General features: G+C 37.4%; 1 protein-coding gene across 4 annotated transcripts in view; it reads right to left on the reverse strand.

Annotated features, from left to right (window-relative positions):
* Window positions 1-144: 144 nt before the first annotated feature.
* The window catches only part of FNBP1L (formin binding protein 1 like), a 57,970-nt gene continuing 36,262 nt past the window's right edge, over window positions 145-21,852 (reverse strand). For 2 of the 4 annotated variants that reach the window (XM_014250684.2, XM_014250686.2), the window contains exons 4-14: window positions 20,453-20,600; window positions 19,978-20,040; window positions 18,611-18,715; window positions 17,251-17,379; window positions 15,040-15,186; window positions 14,082-14,285; window positions 5,966-6,075; window positions 5,253-5,385; window positions 4,715-4,809; window positions 4,063-4,211; window positions 145-3,685 (exon numbers count right to left, since the gene is read on the reverse strand). In XM_014250684.2, coding sequence (XP_014106159.1) covers window positions 3,507-3,685; window positions 4,063-4,211; window positions 4,715-4,809; window positions 5,253-5,385; window positions 5,966-6,075; window positions 14,082-14,285; window positions 15,040-15,186; window positions 17,251-17,379; window positions 18,611-18,715; window positions 19,978-20,040; window positions 20,453-20,600 — 1,462 coding nt within the window. In that variant the 3' untranslated portion in view covers window positions 145-3,506. Of the gene's footprint in view, window positions 3,686-4,062; window positions 4,212-4,714; window positions 4,810-5,252; window positions 5,386-5,965; window positions 6,076-8,103; window positions 8,119-11,583; window positions 11,743-14,081; window positions 14,286-15,039; window positions 15,187-17,250; window positions 17,380-18,610; window positions 18,716-19,977; window positions 20,041-20,452; window positions 20,601-21,852 lie in introns of all 4 variants that reach the window. The other 2 variants (XM_014250690.2, XM_014250685.2) reach the window with 2 other exon arrangements.

The following is a 21,852-nucleotide window of genomic DNA, read 5'->3' on the forward strand; positions in this document are numbered from 1 at the left end:
TAGGATGACAACAAACCAACACCACAATCTGTTCCTCCTGTCTACAGTCACAGCAGAGGTTTTTACCACCAGAACAAGAGTTTACAGACCTCATCCTGAAAGTCTGCCTGTTAATTTTAACAGAAGACAAATGGGGAAGCTAAATACTTAGACCATGAAAAGATTTTTTTATTCCATGAAAATATTCTCAACAGAGAACACTATTTTTAAACAAAGCATTTAACATTTAGGAAATCAACATGTGCACAAAAAAAGATTAAAAAATTACTGGAAAATGTCTGATTCTTTAAGACAACTCACGTTCAGAATTTTAGAATAAGTGATTTATAAGCTGTGCAAGTACAAATGCTTTTTCCTATGTTTAATAACCCTCATACAAGTTGCACTATCCCTCTTGAAAGCAACCTGCCTCCATAAGGAAGCAAATCCTGGATTCAGAAAAACAAACAGTAGTGTGAAAAGAACATTAAGTCTTTTACCAGGAAGTGTTATTACTGACCTCCAAGGCTGTTAGCCAGGCAGACCACAGGCCCTTAACCAGAAAATACACAGATCACATTTCTTCCTCTTCACAGAATTACAGAACCACAGAATATTCTGGGTTGGAAGGGACCCACAACGATCACCAAGTTTTCTCCAAAATAAAAAAGCACTAGATTTTAAAAACTTAAAAAAAAAAAAAAAGAAAAAAAAAACCTACCCCAATCCCATCAAACCCCTCAAAAACCCCAAACCCAAAAAACTACCTTAAGTAGTTTTGTCACTATTGAGTAATGTCACATTATTATATAAATAACCCTGTATACAAGCTCCAAAAATCTAAACTTTAGAGTTTAATAGGCCCCAAGTACACTAGGTCAAGCTGTGTAATAGTGGTGTACATAACAAAAGGAATAAACCTCTACACAAAGTCACTCAGATCAGTTTTACTGGTAGTACAGTTCCTAATAACACTGAAGTGAAAAAGAATCCAGCACTGCTGCATCCACATATTGCTTCAGACCCCAGAAAACATGTTTTAATTGTTATTCCATAATGGATGTTTTAATTATAATTCCATAGTACACTGCCAAACAGCAGGTGGCTGGGTTGACAAGCTTGTGTTGATGTAAGTATCCCTCCCCCCAACATCTCTAATCTAATTCTTATCACCCTAATCAATCAGATATGATGTGTTTATTAATAGAACCACAAATGGAAGGCAAGACAACATAAGCAATAGGGGCACTGCAGACAACTATATTTACACGTATAAACATATCCAAATTTCAATTGTTTACAAGTGAAAGTGCACAAAGATCATTACGAAGTATCACTCAAATGTCACCTGGTCCATACAATGAAGCTTCACCTGGAAATGGACTAGCACTGCAGTAATTGAAATTGGAACGTCATAGTGAAAAACTAAAAGACAGTTTCCATAAAAATATCTTAAAAAAATATTAAAAGTCAAATGAAGAGATACACATTTCAATGTATAAAATTCATGGATGCACCATGTATCCAGTAAAGTAGAGCTCTAGAAAACACCTACCGTGGCTACCTCAGCGGCTGCAGCACTGTGAAAAGAGCTGAGACACAAAGCCCTTTGTGGGATACTGTAAGTGGTAGTGTTGGCAAACAACAGATTTAGGCACTCTAGTTTAAGGCAGCAGTTGAATGGCAAGTGGTTGACCTCTGAAAACAGTCATTAGCTCGCAGTGGTGAATCCTCTGGTTGTGCTCCAGGCTGTCAGTGCTCACAACAGGTTACTGAAGGGCTGAAGATGGACCACAGTTCTAGGCGTTTCTCTTGATTGCATTGTAGGCTAGAGCTGAGATGCATTATTTCCCCAAATTAACAGAATACCTTACAGTCGCTTATCAGTTATGCCAAACATCTGGAATGTAATGATGGTTGCAGTGGTATTGTTATAGCAGCACACATGGATACTGGGATGAAACTCTAGTGCTGAAGATATTTAAAGAAAATGATTTGTTACAAAATAAGATGAGCAATGATGCCAAAGTGTTACACAGAACATGCCTGACTGTCCTAGGCATGCAGGAGGAGGTTAACGGCGAGCATGGAGGTGGCACAGGCAGACTGATAACTGATACGGGGCTCTAAATGACTGCCACTAAAAGTGAGTTGGAAAAGAGCATAACGGAGAAAATCAAAATGTAGCACAAGCTAAAATATAGTTTGTGCACCTGGGACAACCTAGGACAATGAAAATAAAGCAATTTTAGGAGCAGTAGCCTTTTTACTCTGGTAATGGAACTCTATTTTCCTGCACAAATTGAAGGTTTGTAATACATCCTTACCTATATATGGAGATGCTAAGATGTTAGTGACTACTAAATGTATGTCTGCATGCATTCATGCAACTAGCTTTTCCCTTGGGCCTCCCAGTCTAGTACCCCTCCCCTCCCCACCCCCACCCCCCCAGCAGCTGCATGTAACCTCCTTCAAGATCTCGCCCATTTTCTCAGAAACCCGCTTCAGGAACCTGCAGTCCAAGAGGAAAAAGAAAAGAACAAAGTTACTGAAGGCCTTTAGAAGACAGAGAAGCGTGCTCAGTTCTTAACAGGCCATTCTCAGTGGCTTTACATTTAGCCTTGTACTTAAGTCCACAAACTCTCATTAGAAATATGAAATTAGCTTTTTTTTTTCCAGTAATCAAGTTGTGCAATGCAGTTTCCAATCCTCAGTGATCTAACAATGAGGAGAGTTACTGTACATTTAAGACACTGTCTTCGGACTAAACACAATACAATTCAAAGACTTGGTTTACAGGCACAGATTAAGAATATAAAATCATTCCCTTCTCAGAAGCTGGGAGTTTTCAGTAAGACATCAAGCATTACATACGATTTTTTTTGTTTGTTCAAGGTACCTAGAGTTAAAACAATGACATCATGTCCAATGCAGAACATTCTACATTACGAGTACTGAAAGGAAGGAGATAGGTCAGTGGACTTTCTGTCCTTCTTAATCATAATGTTTATTCCTGAGTATTTTTGTTGAACTTTCAGAATCAGAAAACATTTTCCTGTTTAAGAAGTGAAAGCTGCCAAGTATTTGCTAAGGAAGGAAATTAATAATTTTCAGTAACTGAGTTCAGTTAGTTATTAGAGGAAGAAGATCTCTGTTTTAAGAATATAGTTTAAGTCATAAAACTGGGAACAGTAAGTCTTGGAGATCTTTAAAACATAAGTGATTTTTCAGTTCTCTGTAAAAACTAAGTATTCCACAGATCAAGCAGGAATCCTGGTCTTTTTCAGTTCAATAGCTGAATTGAATTTAGTGCTTTGTAAAGCAGGAAAGCAGAAGACATTGGCCAAAATTACAGACCAGTGTAAGATGAGTAATTTAATGTGTTCATCTCTGAAAAGAACTGCGGCTGACTCCCCATTCATTGCTGACTTCTGATTCTGTAATTCTTGCCATGAGCCTGTATAACTTACAATTTTTTCCACTATTTTCCCTGAAGAATGTACAACTGAGAGCTGCCAGTTTTACTGTTAGATATAGGTTACTGCACCTTTGCTGTTTTTCTCTAGCGTTACATCTATATATGATGTTGGCACATAGCCTTCCTCTCCATTATGTCTTCGAGCTCTTGTCCACCCATCTCCTTTGTCCTCCTCAATAATGTACAAAATTTCCCCTTCTTTCATTGCTAGAGTGCCTTCATTATGACCTGGGAAAAACAAGAGGCAAAGAAGTCTCACTGTTCAGAAAGAATTTCAAGCCATCTTTTCCCCAAGGCATAGTTTCCAAATTATATATAAACAGGAAGAATGAAAAATCTGTGCAAGAGAACATATGGCCACACAGACTTAGAAAAAAACCCAGTCCCAATCTGTAAAGCTGAATTAGCTGTGCTCATATTTATCTTAAAACAGCACAACTACTGCTCATGAATTAAATAAAGTAATTTATAAAGTATCTTCATCTTTTGAGCAATTAGTTACTCATACAGGTAATTTGCTTTAAATAATTTTACCTGTCTTCTTTATAACAAATCATCCATGCCTTACAGTCAAAGAAATCTCAGTGCATGTTGTTTAACCTTACCATCAAACGGATATATTGCCTTGCAATGTCCTATAGCTGGTAATGGATCATCATCTTCAAACTCATCATCAAACTCATTGGGATGAGCATGTTGCTGTGGTGGGCCACGAACTTCCTGGTTGGCATCATCCGTGTAACTCCCTTCAGGGCTGTAATGCAATGACTGGAGCATGAGGACTCTGAGGAGCTCTAGAACTCACAACATCCGTGCATTACAGAAAGGGCAGGGCGTGGATATTGTTTTGGAGTTCCTGTTAGCAGTTTCTATATTATTGTCAGGGGTGACTTACTGATAAAAACTTATCTAGCAAAAGCTTAGACTGAATTCTGCTAGAAAAAGAAATAACAAAAGAGAAAAACCTTTAATTTCACATACCTGTCTCCACAGAACATGGAAAACTAGTGAGCCTTATGCAACGGAGTACGACAGGTTTAAAAGGTGCTGCTATTTAATGAGCAGGTGTTTCAATTAGACTATTTTTATGTTACCAAAATGGCAGGAAGTGACCTCTAGAAGTCAGAACCAGTTAAGATTTTCCTTTAGAAGGACATACACTTTGGGAGGATAAGTAACACCCATCACTCCTGTAATCATCAGAGAGCTGTACAGACTCTCACACAGGATCTAAAGCAGTAGAAACAGAATAGTGACCTCTCTCGGCCCTGGGTGACAAGGTGGTTGATGTCGCTGCTGTGCCTCCTGTCGCTTCTGGCTGCTACTTTACCTTCAACTTCAGAGAGCCAGGCCTTGGGGGGAAAAATATTGGTGTCAAAGAAAAATTGATTCTAAACCAGCACATTTAACAAATGCATTGCATGCTGTTCACAGCCACACGGAGACTGTGGTCAGTTTTCAGGTCTCATAATTACTTCACACAAAGCATGAACCTATTCTTTCTGCTTAGCCTATGACCCATACTTAGTGTAAGGAAAAAAACCTTTAATTATATGTGAATTTCAGAGTAAGTAAATAATAATACATTCTTCTGAACAGTTTACGTCTGTAATAGTATACATCCTTATTCTAGCTAGATGAACGTTCTTGAAAATATAGCACCCCACAAAAAATTCGATCAGGAGCTCTACTCTTAAATTGAGTAGTTTTTTAGGTGCTATATTTAAAATCTGTAAAGCAAAGTACAATTGTACCTATCATTTACATTTTCCAAGAAACTGTTTTAGAATCTAACCTCATTCTTGTGTATTTCCATCCGAAGACGGTCCATATTGCTCATCGTCTCAGTTAATTTTGGTTGCAAACTGCTTGGATCACCCATCTGGGGATTTTTTTCATAAACATCCTTCATCTTGATGAGGGCATCTCTAAAAACATATAAAACATGACAATAATTAATATACCAGTATTGAATCATTAAAGCTAAAACAATGTGTATGAGATCCTGAACTGTGATTAGATACAAAGCACAGCAACGAGGAACTGTGGGTGTTCACACCTTGCCTAAATCCTTCTCCCATTCTGTCAGCCCTTCCTTTCTTGTGTTGTGCACAGGCACACAAGGACTCCAGCTGTTGACTCCTACCTATCCAGTCTCCATACTGTTTCCCATACTGTTTGTTGTATACAATTTCCTAAATATTAGTCATGTCCTGTTCTTAAAGCACTAAGCTGCAGCTATCTTGCTCAACAGACTCACACAATTTTTAACGCACAATGTTAGAGCCAATGCTCCCTATGCTGGGTTAGAATCAAAATGAGTATGACACTAAAGCAGAAGGAAGCAATAGTAACAGAACCTACATACAACAAACTAGGAACTCAAAGTTTTTTAATAGCCTGGCCTAACATATTGTTTCCTATCTTTTGAGCACTGTTGGCTTTAAATAGAAGACATAAATAAAAAAAGAGAGAACCATGACAGAACTCCCCAAAAAATGCACTCACTTTTGGTCTGTTTCTTTCTGTAGCTCTCTGTTAAGTTCATCGATTCTCTGCTGCAGTTTCTTGCGTCTTTGTTCTGGAGGGAGATGGCTGAAATCTTCCAGTGCAGGGCCCTGCAAGCAGAAATACCATGAAACAAGCTACTACATGCACAGGTCTGGGCAGCTGAACTGACATATCCACACATGGACAGTGTTCACTGGAAGCAGATGGACCTTCTTAAAAACTCTACTTGACAGACAGCTCTACAAAAGACCGCACAGAATAAATGCATGTTCTTGCTGTCAGAGTGTAGTCATTCAATCAAGGGAATTTCTGCCTTCTGTAGCAGCTGGCTTACAGAGGTAACTCAAAATGTCTAGATTTTATTTTTCTGAAGTCATGTACCTTCTCTTACATCCACTGAATTTAAAGAAAATTTTAGAAAGGACAGAATAATTTGAGTCAGAACAAAAATCTAAGATGTGTATATAATAATTATATACATATATATAAATTGTTTCTTTCTCTGGAGTGTGTTCTGTGGTCATTTGGATGGTTTCAAAAGAAAAATACTGTATTTTGGATCTTCACTCCAAAGCACTATAATAGTTCTCTTCCAGAACTTCAGCAATCCTAGAAAACTAACTAAAAATTACAAAGTTATGATGGATTTTACCTCAAGTAAAACTGGTTCATGAAGCACAGAAAAAACCTTTGTAATACCAAAATTCTTACTTAAATTTATTTGACTCAAAACTTGCTGAAATATTCCAAGTCACCTTTTTACAAAAAAAAAACAAAAAACAAAAAAGAGCCCCCAAAAAACAGCAACCAAAAAAGTTTAGGGAGGAAAAAACCCTCTTACTTCCCAGACTTTAAAAGAAAACATAAACCAGCCCATTTAAGACCACCTACTCTTATGAACCCAAACCTACAAACTTGATTGCAAACTTGGCCAAGATTATAATAAGGAGGATAGAAGGGTCTGAGTATGAAATGCATGGGAAGATATTTTTATGTATCTTGCAAGTTTGTTGTGAAAACTCTTCCCCTCAGGGTGCCAGACACTGACAGTGTTAAGAAGGAAATGTAGTACATGTCTTTATCACCAAAGGTTTGGTTTGGGTGTATTTTTGTGATCCCATTCACCAAAGGAAGTTGGTTTTAACCCAAGAAACCCACTTGCCATTCCAGTAACCCTCCATGGAGGTAAACCAAACTGGCAAGCATTTCTTTTGTCAAGAATAAAGTTTACAGAAACTTGAGATTTTGACACAAGCCTTATGCTCAGGTGCCAAGTTTCCAACACCTCCCCCCTTAAGATCTTCTCACCCCAATTTTTCTGCACTTGTAAAATCAATCTCATTGCTTTTTAAGAAGGGAATACAAGACATCATAAGAGCAGGAAAATCAAGATATGATGTTTCCAAAAGAAAACAAGTGCTTCTTTCTGGAGGAAGAAGAATACACTGTGTATAGTCTCGAAGTCCAGACATGCAAAATGGCATAAACAAAATTCCTGTTCCCTTCAGAAAGCCTTCCAAGAAAACCCTTTTAAGTGGAATACACTGCAAAGAAATAAAAATGCAATCATGTCCTCTCTATCATTCCTCCTTACAGGTCAGTTTAAACCAGAGAATTCCTAAAAGATCAGAAGAACAGAGGTCTTTTTGTGAATTTTTACTGATTTACTCTGCAATACAATATTGATTAAGGCATGGTTTTATTTAATGTAACAGCTTCCTGTATTTCTAAGCATAAAGGTTCCCCACTGCAAATCTTCTTCCAAATTCAAAGGACTGCACTATTCAGTATTTCTTCTTTACACTAATTTTATCACCTTTTTATATACATATTTTATGCTGCTTAAACAATTTTCCTGACAAAGAAAAATCATCAAGTATTTCCATTATGACCAACTTGTGAATACTGGTCAACTCTAAAAATCAAAAATTGCAGATTTAGGTGCAGCCAGATCACAAGTCTAATTGCCTTACATTAAGCATGGATGATTAAGAAGACTGTGCATATGAGTGGAAAATCTGAAGATGTATTTCAGCACCTGACTTAAAGCAGTTATGATATGGAAACATTTTCAGAAGATTATTTTCATGCTATCTTAGCAGAAGTACAGCAGACAGATCAGCACACGGGCTTACCGTCTTCACCGACCACTGCACAGTTCATTTGAAAACAGAAAGAAACGGGAAATTATTTACATGCAATGTCCAGTTACAAAAGCGACTAATGCCTAAAAATGTATTTTTAAAATATCACTTAAGGATTGACATTTCCATTTATAAAAAATACATTTTACTATAAGCACAAGAAAATAATTGCTTTAAGAATTAGTGATTAAAAAAATACTAGGTGATAATGGGTACTTTTAACTTACAAAATTTTAACACAACTTCATTAAGCTACTTTTGAATTTTAATGCTCTGAATAAAGGGCTGAGCCTTCTGTTGTAAGAAAAGAAACACACACACAGCCAACATTACACAAAATAGCAGAATTTGATGATGATGGACTGATCAGCCATATACAAAAAAATTTCTTAATCATAGCTCAAAATCCACTGCAATCACTCTTACAAATGTAATTTTTGCAATGTATTTAATTTATTATCACAGTAGATCTAGAATAAACAGAGATATTTTTCAAGTATAGAAGTAATTAATTTTACTTTCTGAGAACAGCATTTGGGTCATTGTTATCTAAAATTGTTTTAGTCCATATGAAAATAAAGACGTTTAAAGAGTTAAGACATTATCCTTAGAAGAAGCAAATAAAACATGGGTGCCAGGAGCTGAATCTTGGCTTTAACATTCACAGCATTTTGAAGATCTACCATGCTTTTAAAGATCTGGACAGCCCCTTCCAGAGAAACACCAAGCAACTTAGAAGACAGATATCTCAACTTCACTTTTGACCCTGAGCAATTTTTAAGGCTGTTGCTTGGGGCACACACACAACATGAGAAATTCTAGCAACAAGGGAAGTAAAGCACCTTTACAAACAATACTTTGGTAGGAATCTCAAAGTCCAGAGATGCAAAATGACATAAACAAACTTCCTGTTCCCTTCAGAAAGAGTCTTCCAAGAACACTCTGTTGAGATTTGCAGATCGCTGCTGATAATGCAGATATTTTATGTACCAAGTGGCGTCAGGCACAGAACTCTCATAAACACTAACACTGAATTAACAATCTCGAATTGTTAAGAATTCAAAGAAGCAGCAGCACTAACACAGCAAGCTACACTTGCTTACACCTCCTTTCAGTGACCTACTCTACAGCTACTGTTCGCTGCTCTTGCTCTCCATCATGACCAGGAAAATGTACTGTGTGAAGTACAGAGTGCAGGGAGACTGCATTTGTGGTCTCCAGCACCTTGAGTGAAATTTGTACAAAATGTACAAGGGCGTGATAAACAAAATGACCTGTATGCTTCAGCAGAAGCAAACTGAGTACCATTTTACATGGGCAGATGGTGATAGGACAAAGGGGAACATTTTTAAACTGAAAGAAGATTGATTTAGATTAAATGTTAGGAAGAAATTCTATATTCAGCGGGTGGTGAGGCACTGGAACAGGTTGCCCAGAGCAGCTGCAGATGCCTCATCCCTGACAGGTTCAAGGCCAGGTTGGGTGGGGCTCTGAGCAGCCTGGTCTAGTGGAAGAGGTCCCTGCCCATGACAGGGGGTTGAAAAAGACCATATTTGAGGTCCCTTCCAAGCCAAACATTTCTATGATTCTATGGTTTAGTCGTTCTGCATGTCAGTATCACTTGATTTCCCAGGTACAAATAATTTCCCAGGGATAAAACACATAGGGAAACAGCATCAGGTACTAGCAGCTATTACGCATTTAATCAAGGTATATTATAAAGGTAAGATCAATCAATAAGATTGTAAAAAAAATCTATTAGTAGTCTAGTATACATTTAAGTTGAAAAGACTTTAAAAATATGCAATAATGTGGTGTCTGTTAAAATGCTTGCAAGGAAATTCAGAATACATATAAATTAAATGTTCATTCTTGAAGATTTTACAGAGATGAAGTCTAATTTGTCACGTTTGAATGAGTCTAGATCTGTGGGATACTAGTGATACTTCCTAATGTTAAAGAATTATTAAATTTAAAGTATTTAAAGAATGTATTCATTCAGTTTTGCAACATGAAGAATGTATTTAAAAATCAAATATATGGTTTCATTTTCTATTAGCATTCTGTAGTTGTTAGAAGATGGTCTTTTCCTTCAAAAGAAGTTCTAGAACTACTGGTAGTACAAGGTGATGATTTGTAAGGCAGGAGTCAGTACATTTAATAATCCACAAAATCCATGTGTAATCAAGGCCTGTGCCATTCCAACAACTTCCTAATGCAGGCAGTTCCTCACTGGGAACTCAAGAAGAGGCATTACCTTCACGACCAGACCAAATTATGATCTAATGACTCAGAAGGGAAAGGAGACACTGCCCTCTGTATGGACATAGAGGAACATGAGTATTTTCTAGAAAATGGCATTGTTAGAAAGGCTCTTTCCAAGGTATCTGGGGGCCTGAAATTAGACGTCACAACATGACTCAAAGAAAGTAAGTTTTAACTCTAACTCATTCTGCTTCAGGATGACAAGGGAGCCCCTAAATTGCAACTTCACTGCATTAGAACATTGTTGTACCTTGGTCTCCTCATTATGTCAACAACAGTCAACCATTCCTGATGCACATGAGATAGCAAGTCAATATTGTATTGAAATACCAAAAAAATATTTATTATATATAACCAAATGCATCCAATTTCCTTTTCATTTGGATCGATAAATCACACTAAACATACATAAACTGGGCAGCCTATGCTTTTCTGACATAACAGCAAAGTGCCAGTACATTTATCACTAGCACTGCTAATGTTGCTAAGAAACCACTTTGTATTTTCCCTTCTACTGGCTTCCAGACAAATTCTATTTGCAGAATATGCCACTATATTAGTAAATTAATTGATAAGTCTCAGTAGCATTTGGTAGTAATTTTTTCAGTAATTTTACCCAAAAGGAACTAGGACAAACAAGAGCGACTAACTAATCAGAAAATGCATTAAAATTGTAATGTTTTAAAAAAAACAGTATTTCAAAATCTGCCATTACCATAAGTTATAGCATTCAATGTACAAACTAAATTAAATTCTCTCTTCTTAGTTCAGTGTCTCATAATCAACTTTTACTATATTCAAAGTCAGCAAATTAGACATCTGATCTGTCAGATGACTTTTGTGGTAACTGTATATCCAATGATAAATTACTGCAAAAATATGTTACATGATGGTAGGAAAACATTTGTGACTGTGAACAACAATGAAGAAAGCTATCAAACACATGCTGAGCACCCTCTTTATAACACCTTTTTTTAGGCATGAGCATTTCAAATGTGGTAACGCATATTTCTATTTTATTTTCTTTTTAATCTGTTGGTAACTTCTGTATAGTATGAAACAAAGTATCCTAGAAGTGACGTTATAGTGGAAGTGTTACTTTTAACTAAGTTAGCCTTATAATGAGGGTGAAGAGCATTAGAAAAGCCACATCACAAACACACTGCTCATAGCCCATCATGCATTTCAACTTATTATCAAACTTACCCCTCTTTTGAGGCTTCTGAAAGAAGGAATTCTGGGCTTCCCTGTTTTTATGTCACTCATGCAATAATGCACTGGTTCAATGGAGAATATGGGATACTGGGACCCATTAGGAGTACTGGATGTGTATAAACTAGTAGGGGTTAGGGGTGGGGATTGTGGCTAATGTGGAAATAAAGAAAGCAATAAATAAGCCAAATGTTCAAAGTGAATTTAAAATGAAAATTCTGTCTTAAAAAATAAAATTTCCATCCAACACACAAACAGGTTGCAATGTTCCACACACATTTACACTCTTAACTGTATTTGGTTTAAAAGGTTTCTGTCATGAATTAATCTTCAGAGTTACAGGTTGCTGCAGAGAAGGAAGGAAGCTTTAGACTCAATACTGCCACAAGATCCTAACAAGATCCCAAAGCTCCCTGTCTCTTTCCTTAAAACCCAGCTCTGCTATTGCCAATTTAGTTACAATCATCCTGGGAGCTTAAGCATTCCTGCTCACTACCTACTTCCTCCTACATACTGAGGTACCCTACCAGGTTAGCCAAATCAGGAAGATTTGGTACATCTATGGAGAATGACTAAAACAAAAAGTATTCTCAAACTCAGTAGTCAAGCTGACTGACAATGGCTGCATGACACTCTTAATAAAATCCCAAAAACCTCTTCCCCTTTTTTCAAATTGCTTCTCTCATTTTGTGTCTCTCACACCTCTGCTATTCTCAGTTCAATATTTCTCTACTATTTCCACTGATGCACAATTCATTCCCTTTATAAAAGGCTTTTGTGTCTTTGACAACATTAAAATAGGTAAAGGAATACCTGGAAGTCAAGACCAGCCATAGTTTCAGCTAAATGAAGGTCCAAAGGCCCCCATGAAAACCCCAGCTGTAGTAAACCAGCTAATTCTATAATAGATAATTTAAGAATATACTTTAAAACCCATGAACAGTATTTGGAATTAAATATATATCTTCCAGTAAGTATTTTGCTTCTAGCTACAGTTTTGTAGCGCGCTCCTCCATCCTCCCCAAAAACAGGTAAAAAACCGGGACAAACTCTTTCATTTGATCCAGGTCCTTAGGGAAGAGATGGATGTAGTGTGTACACACACCTCACACCTGTGGCTCCACAGAGAAAACAGTACATCTGACTCCCTGAATGCTACACAGTGAGTGAACTGGGCAGAAGAAAGTGCAGGACAAGTCTTGTCAGCTTCAGCTGTCATCACACTAAGGGATTTCTGGTAACTATAGTAAATGCCAAGGTCCACACTGAAACCACTGTACATTTACATACTCTGCAAACTCTCAAAGATATCTTGTGGTCAAACTGGCAACTGTGATCTGATTTCAGAACAGGCTGAATCTCACCCACCTCTGCAGACAAATGCAATATATATGCCCATATATTAGTGCATGTGAGCTGCTATGAATCATTAATTAAATTGCATGAAAAGTAAACAGTCAGTTTTAACACACAGCTAGAGTTACATAATATACTGAGGATGGAATAAAGAATCAGCAGTATCCTTCCTTTCTGTAAAGACCTACTTTCTCAGAATACTATCAAGTGGAAAATAAATTCTACCATTTTAGAAACTCTTAGAAGCTCTAACAAGTTTCCTGTAATAAATGACAGAAACTGTCCTGGAGCATTAAAATAACCTCACAGAAATTTTTGGGAAGAATTAAAACAGCCCATTGGATATGCTCCAGTACTAAATAAAGCATAAAATTTAAATACGTATATGCTCCATTCATTTATATACCTAGTGCATGTACTGACAATCTTTTGTTGATCCATGAAGGCACCTCACACAGAAAGTGTTAACTGTAACTCATAAGAAAACAAAGTAGTAACTTCAATGCTTTCAATTTTTTCTTCAGCATAGGAGTATTTTTACCTAATTCATAGTAGTATTTCTTCTTGGACATTTACCTTTATGGAGCTTCCACATTATGTTTTACCAGTGACATATTATAAATTTTAATGTTTTCAGAGAAACCTCAGGAGTTTTCAAAACTTTTAGCAGATGTAATAAAAATCTATATGACACTTCTATATGTATGACATTTAGAAGGGGGCTGCATTTGTGCCATAACAGACAGATCTGAAATCTGCCCAATTCTGAAGCATACTCTCCCCTCCCTTTATTTTCACATTCACAATTAACACCTTTCCTATGCAACTACAGCAAGTCTTTACAGAATCTTAGAAACATTACAGTAATGGGAAACTACTTTTATCAAATAACTATTAAACACGCTCCCAGACACAAATTACTAGAACAAAAACTGAAAAACTTCCCCACTGGCAATTTGATTTTTTTAACATGGTAAGAACTCAAACCTACTCAAACCTTCTGATCTCCTTACACATACTTTAAAAAGACATTGGTAGGCAAGGGGAAGATTTTTTACAAACGCATGAATTGCTGCTTCCATGCACTCTAAATGTTCAAATTTTAATTTTCAAAATAGTAATTTCTTAATTGTTACCTTTGGTTTCTTTCCAAATAGCCACAGCTTTCCTTTAGCCTTGCCAACTGTAGTTTTTGTATCAATTCTCATTCCCTCTTGCTTTGGTGTGCTGATGGTTCCATCAGAGATAGTTCTGTAAATATTCTGACTGTAGTCTTCAAATGGAAAATCTCCAGGAGGTTCAAATCCAGATTTGAAGCAGTCTATCACTAGTTGAGAGTCCTAAACATAGGACATTAAGGAGTTTTAAAAGGAAACCCATCAAGAACCAGAGAGAAGAAACCAGACAAATTTTTCATTTAATTGCAGAGATGCACAGAAAGTAAGAGTGAGCTCAAAACACACTTTTGGACAGAGCAAGTTAAGATAACAACATTCTTTTACCTCAAAAGTGTTCATGAGTGCATAGCAAAGCATACTCTGCTATTCAGAATATTCCAGCAAATTCTTCCCAAGGTTACCACAAATTTAAAACAGGGCAAAACTACTTTCCACCTTTTCATCTTTCAACACTGGCACTGAAATGAAGACAAAACTAAGAAACTAGAAGTAGTAACATAAAATAGGACAGAACCTGCTGCAATCAAATAGGACACAGAATGACATTTCATTAACTGAGCACCCTTTTATTAAACTTTATTGACTGAACACCCTGTCACATACAGGGGAAAATACTGAGCATGGTATTCCGAGATAAATTTCAGGATAACCAAAATAACGTGTCCCAAATCACACCCAACGAGAATGTGTCAAAGATATTATTCAGATTACATGAAATCAATAAAGCAGGAAGAGAGCGGACAACAAAAGCAGAAGTGGTCCCTTCTGCTGAAATCAGTCACAACAACACTTTTGAAGCAAGTATCTGACAACAGAAAGGTAACTATACAGGGCAAGTCAGTCTTTCCCCTCTCCACAGCCTCTGTAGCAGTTAAATTGCTCACACACATTTAAAAGGTTACTCAGTTCTACTTACTCTATGTTCATCAACTGATTTTGCTGCAAGGATCATCCCTTCTAAGCATTTTGAGATAATTGGAATAACCTTGCGCTCGGAGTCAGCAAAGCCTTTGTAACATTCACTAAGTTTGATAGTTCTTCTTTCATCCATTTCTTGAAGTTGCTGCAAGTGCAAAGAAAGATAAAATAAAGCTTCCATTTGCTGACTTTTTTCCTCCTTGATCCTGACATGCAGTTACTGTGGTCACCACAGTGTGGGACAGAACTTCTATGCTTTCCCAATATTTTTATTTGCTAAACAAAACAGAACTTAAAAGTCCTTTCAGACACAAACTTCAGATGCCCAGTACAATAGTTATGATGACTTTATGCTCTTTTATTTCTAAAAACCATGTAAAGGATGGGACTTTCTTTTCCTTTGTCTTTTATAAAGCACATGTACAGTGTTTACAGGCAACTGTTTAAAGTATTTGTTTCATGCAAAAATGAAAATCACAGTGAAGGAAATTTTACTGATTTCTACATCTCCTCACTCTCTCCTCCTAGTTCTAAGTAATTCCTCTCTAGAGATAAATATCTCCATCTTGCTTTTATTATTATACCTTCCAACCAATAGCAGTTATTTAAAATATAGGAAAAATAAGAAAAATTAAAATTATCTGCAGTTTAGATACTCTGTTTTGAAATAAAAAACATTTCCTTTAGCAGTGTGCAAGAAAATAAAGAGAAGAATACCATTACGTAATACTTGCAGTAAAAGTTTACAGGAACAGAACAAAAAAGAATAAATTAAAGAGAAATATTTTTAAGATAATAGCCCTGGACTTTTCACTTGAGCTTGGAAAATACCCCAAACAAAACCAAAAATCAGTAAAGCATATACCAATAGGTGTCAAAAACTGAATAAGAAGTTGGATCATTCCTGTATCTACACTGAGGCAGATGTCTCAAACAATATTCAATTTCAGCTCTCCAAGACAAAACAACCATCCAGACATGCTAAACCCCTCTCCAAGGTTTTCCCATAGAATGTTACCAAATACTTGCAATGAAGTAATAAAAGTGTAGTCCCAAGAGAAAGCAGGACTAGGCCTTTCTACTCTTACTGTAGAGTTCAAAAATTGTGAGTAATATCTTACAATGATAATGGATTTTAGCCCTAGAGAAATAAAGGCGGTAAAGCAAAAGTCTGGTGCAGGCTACAAAGATGATCAGCCTGTTTCTCCTGGGAGCTGACTGCAGTTCTTGGATCAGTGTGTAAAGTCAGACCTACTGCAGTGCTGCTTAACAGTTAAAATATTAGACAATTATTTAACAAGCCAAGGCAATTTTCTCCTGTGAATCCTAGACCTTCTAGTAAGGATTTCTTAAAAAAAATGTGAACCGACTTGTGTTTCTGGAAAATATCAAACATATTTAAGTTGAATACCTTCAGATAAACTCAGTGTTTCACCTTCCATTTCCTCACTCCCTGTCTCAGTATCCACCCATATTTCCCAAATGGCTGAAAGTACATGCCAACACACTTCTGAACTCTCCTCACCTGATGCCCTCAACTTCTTCAAACTGGTTTTCCAGTTTGCAAAGCCCGTATTTTTGAAAGAATGTTACAAAAAAATCTTAATAGTTACATAAAGCATTTCAAGAAATCCCCACTTTAGATGTAAAGTACTGATCTTTAACTTTTTTACTTGGTTTAGAGAGATCTGTGGATTGCTGGTAACACTGATGGGGCAAGGACTAATTGGAGGCTGGGGAGGGTGCTGGACCTTCTGCTCCCAATGCAGCTGATTTTCACCCATGCATGAGAGCCATTAAACCAGTCACCATCAGCCACCTGCTTTTCTCACCAGAGGCAGAGCATTCACACACACACAAGGACCCGAGAGCTACTCGGGTAGTCCTTCAACCCTTATTAGGATTGTTTTAAATGTCTGCTGTCACCCAGATGTCTCAAATGTTCATTTTGCCAGAGCCTTTCAGAAATATTTAAACAAGGAGATTATAAAGTATAAAATCTTACAGAAAATGCAACCAAGAATTTTCATTAGAAATCTAAGCATTAGTATGCTACGCAGTCTCATGAAAAAACCACAAACTGTCTCAAGACTAAGGCAATTTCTTGATAAAATGATCCACTAAAATAAAAAAAAAATAGTTTTTAATTTTAAAGTCTACTTCCTCTTTAGAAAAGGATCAGCCATACTTTATCTGTTAATTGTTTTACCTTGTAGATCTGAGGAATGACAATGTAGTAGTGTTTGTGCTGTTCTCCATTAAAATTCTGTAGTTGTGCAGCATATTCATTTTTGTTTTCATCAGCCATATGTGTGCGCAGGTTCAACTGCTGCTTAGCCTAGTAGGAAAGTGCTACCAGGTTAAACATGTCTTGTACTTTTCAATGACACACAGCATTATTTTATTTCATCAACTATGCAAGAACACTAGTCACAAGTCATCAAAACCAACATCCTTATAACTGAAATATGAAGAATGCGAGATTTCACGTAACCTGACACTCCAAACCCTCATTTGTTATATACAGAGAAAGCGATGATCACTGCAGCTCCCTAAGCCAGACTGCTTCAATGCATATCCTAAAACCCACAGAGAAGTGGCTGAACATACAAACCACGAGGTACCAAAGAGCAGAGAGCTGCCAGTGTAAGGAACACTGCGCAGCCATCCAGAGGGACTCTCGTGAACTTTGCCAAGGCCAGATGCGAGGTCCTGCATGCGCGTGGGGTGATCCCAAGCACTAACACAGGCTGGGAGAGAATGGGTTGAGAGCAGCCCTGAGGAGAAAGACCTGGGGGTCCTTGTAATGTGCACTCACAGCCCAGAAAGCCAACCCCACCCTGGGCTCCACCAAAACAGCGCGGCCAGCAGGTCAAGGGAGCTGCCTCTGTCCCTCTGCTCAGCACTCTTGAGACCCCACCTGGAGTACCCTCAGCACAGGAAGGAAATGGACCTGCTGGCAAGAGTCCAAAGGAGGACATAAAGATCACCAGAGGACTGGAGCACCCCTCCTATGAAGACAGGCTGAGAGATTTGGAGATTTTCAACCTGGAGAAGTAAAGGCTTTGAGCACACCTTAGAGCCCCTTCCAAGTACCTAAAGAGAGTCTACAAGAGAGCTGGAGAGGGACTTCTCACAAGGGCAGGTAGTGATAGGGCAAGGGGGAACGGTTTTAAACTCACAGAGGACAGGTTTAGAGGAGACACTAGGAAAAAATTTTTCACTATGAGGGCGGTGAGGCACTGGTAGGAGGTTGACCAGAGAAGCTGTGGATGCTCCATCCCTGGCAGCATTCAAGGCCAGGCTGGATGGGGCTTTGAGCAACCTGGTCCAGTGGAAGTTGTCCCTGCCGAGTCTTCAAGGTCCCTTTCAACTCAAACCATAACACTCCTTTCCTGTGCTGTCTTACACTTATAAGTTCACTGGAACTTTGATTTTGCATATAACAAGTAAGCATATTTTATACACGATTTTATACATTCAATGAATATTGTTTCAGTATTGATGATTAACATGTAAATGAAATAAATGAAATATCATCGATAATGAAGTAAAGTCACTGCCCTTACCTTCTCAACATCAGCCTTCGTCGCATTAGTATCATTGTCCAGTCGTTCATAGCTTTGCTGTGCCTTCTCTGCCTCTCTGCATTCTCTCTCAAATTTCTTTTTGCTCTACAAAAGGCACAAACTTACTGCTTCAACAGGCACTATTCCCATTTGGTTTCGTACATTAATTCTGAATTCTAAATATCAAAGCCTCCATTTAAATATCTTAAATTCAAAGTCCCTTTAAAGGAGCACATTGTTAGCACAGCAACTAGGTCAACTCAATTATTTTGAAGGCAGTCTGAAGGATGTATCAACATTACAATCATCATCAGTATTCATGTCAAGTTGCACAGCTGTAGGTAGCACAGACAACAGTATTCAATATACTTGATGTTCCATATATGTGGCTGTTGTCAAGACAACTGCTCTAGGAAAAATTGTTGCAGAAGTTCACATCTCTAGAGAGAAACTGCAACTGAGACTCTGAGCTCCTGCTTCACAGCAAAGTCAGTCAACTGAGGTTAGTGTGTCCCTTAAAGGCATCTAAATGCATTAAAAAGACTGCCTTTGCACTCAGGTAAATACAAGGCACTCTATTGTTTGAGCTGAATTGTGGGCTGAACTATCTTGGTGAAGAGGAATAACATCTAAAACTACCACATCTGCTCCTATTCTGATCCTCTCATGATGAATTAAACTCTTGGATGTGACAGTGAAGCAAGATCCTGCTCATCTGGGACCACAACAACAGAACAGAAACTCATTTCTCCAGTATTGCTTCCCAATAATCTGGATCACAGATATAATAAATTTTTAAGACAAAAAACCAGAATATCAGAATACATCCTGAACAGACTTGGTTGAATTTTATATTTTCTTATCTTTAAAAGCATTTGTTTCAAGAAAAAGAAGCTTATAGTCTGTCCTAGAGACATTCACTTCCTGCATTTCTCTGTTAAACAGTAATTCTACCTCCTGAAAGTACAATAGTCTATAGTGGTATTCTTGAATACATCTTGGAACAAGCCCTCAAGTTCAAGTCAAATTCAGTGACTTAAGGTTTTATCTTCGTATAAATAAACTGTCCTTTTTAGCCGAAGGAGAAGCAACCGAAGTCTGTACCCATGTTAAAACCAGATTCCTTTATGCTGGTTACGCTGGATAAAAGCCAAAGCTTCTCTCAAACATAAACACAGAAGCTGTTTACAGATTTTTTTAACCAGGGAACTATAAATACATTGAACTGCATTATGTTAGTAAGTTACTTGGACATTCAATAATATACCTAAATATTAAATCTAAGCAAGCCAGATGAAAACAATTCCACTTACAGCCTGTATATCTTACTTAAGTTCAACAGGAATAAAATCCAAACACAAACTCACATTATCCATCTGTTTCCAGCACATGTCCAGATACTGCTGAGCCTTTCGCCCTTCCTGAAGATGCTAAAAACATCACAAATAAATTAAGTTTACCTATATTTTTAGTATTATTGCTGTTAATTAGTCCCTGCACTAGCTGACAGCCTATGATGTGCAGTATCTTCCATAAGCTACCCATACTCTTTGGAAGACACTACTTAACATGCAAGAATAGTATCACAGATACTGTGGTACACTGGCAAAAAAAAAGGTTACTAGTAAGCACTGTCTTCCCAAGATAATAATTTTTAGGTTTAGTAACTGTATTATAGTATATAACATTATATATTATAGAAAAACCTTAAATGTGTTTTATAAATGTATTACAACACCTATGTATTGCCATGTTCGTCAAAATGGGTAAACAAATATGTCAGTTCATTAAAAGAAATACATCTTGATAGCCTATTTTCAAATTTAAAAACACAGAAATTACCATTTTTCTCTCAGTTTTTAGATCATGAGAATATCTCATCAATTCTCCATACACTCTGTGTCCCATTTCTTCTGCAACTACTTCTCGTTGTCCTGCATAGTCATTCAACTCGTTGAGGATGTTAAAAAAGGCAATACACGAAGTAAACCTGTCAGAAAGCACACACACACAAACACGCACAAAAAGTTAGACAGCTTTTAAAAATACACTTATTTTAGTATAGTCTGTACTCCTGATTAAAAAAAAAAATCATAGACATTTTACAATAAACCTTATCTGCAATGCTAATTGAGTTAGAGAAGAAACACAAGCTGGGAAAGCCTATGTTAAGCCTAGTATGTAATCTATGTTGCAATGTCTCTTCAAATACATTTTATAAGAACATGGGTTTGTGGATGGAAAAGAAAGAAGAAGAATACTACCTGGCAAGCCCTGTAGTATAGTGGTATCTCCTAAGCTGCCCAGGGAGAGGCCTGAGCTTGGGAACGGATACATACGTCCCTAGGCTCGGAGGCTGAGCCTGCTGCAGAGATGATGTGCTTGGTAGTCTTGAGGGTGGAACATGCCAATCATACCACTCCTATGCATCCCGATGGATTCTACAGAACAAGTTTGCTATCAGCTCTGGAGACAGCTGCCTGTTTGCCTGCCCACCTCTTGGCTGGAAGTAAGGTGCCACTATGGCTGGCACTAAAAAGGGGGGAAGAGGAGGGGCAAAGGGTAGAAAGTGTGTGTGGAAGGGAAGAAAGGAAAAAAAAGAACAGGCACCGCATTAAAATATACATCTTTCTCTTGTTTAACTGTGGAATACTGCCATCTCCATAGGCTTGGCTTTTGGGAATTTCAAATGCCACTCTAGCACTGAAAAGCCTGTTCCCTCAGGTCCAGGATCTTTACATACTTAAAGGAGCTGGAGGAAATCCTACTGTGAATTCTCAGGTACTCTGCACAGCACGTGCTCTGGCTGCAACCTGAAACTCGTCCACTTTGTCTATTCCCTAAGACTTACCCCTAAAGAAAAAAAAAACAGTATTGTGCTTTTTCAAATAAATTTTTTTAAATGGCTATGGAATGGACAGCAAAACAAGCATATTTCCAAAAAATAAAGTTGTTTAGCACAAATTATTCCTCCACCATTAGGCACCCACTTATTTTGTCTCCAGAGTCAAAGCAAGTCAGCATTTTAAGCGTTCTTCTTGCCCATAACATGACAATTTGTGTACACTCTGGTCTCAGTATAAGGCTGCACAGCTACATTTGTATTGCCATAAAAATGCACTGAAAATCTCTATTACTATGCAAAAAAAACAAAGCCTAAGGACACACTCTTGCTTTTCTTTAAAAAACAACACTAGACTGTACATAGCAAGCTAAACTTCTGCTTTCAAAATTTCAGTTAC

Source organism: Pseudopodoces humilis, chromosome 10, assembly GCF_049639895.1.
Source record: "Pseudopodoces humilis isolate 2021_Gansu_Grassland_sample_001 chromosome 10, ASM4963989v1, whole genome shotgun sequence".
NCBI lineage: Eukaryota > Metazoa > Chordata > Aves > Passeriformes > Paridae > Pseudopodoces > Pseudopodoces humilis.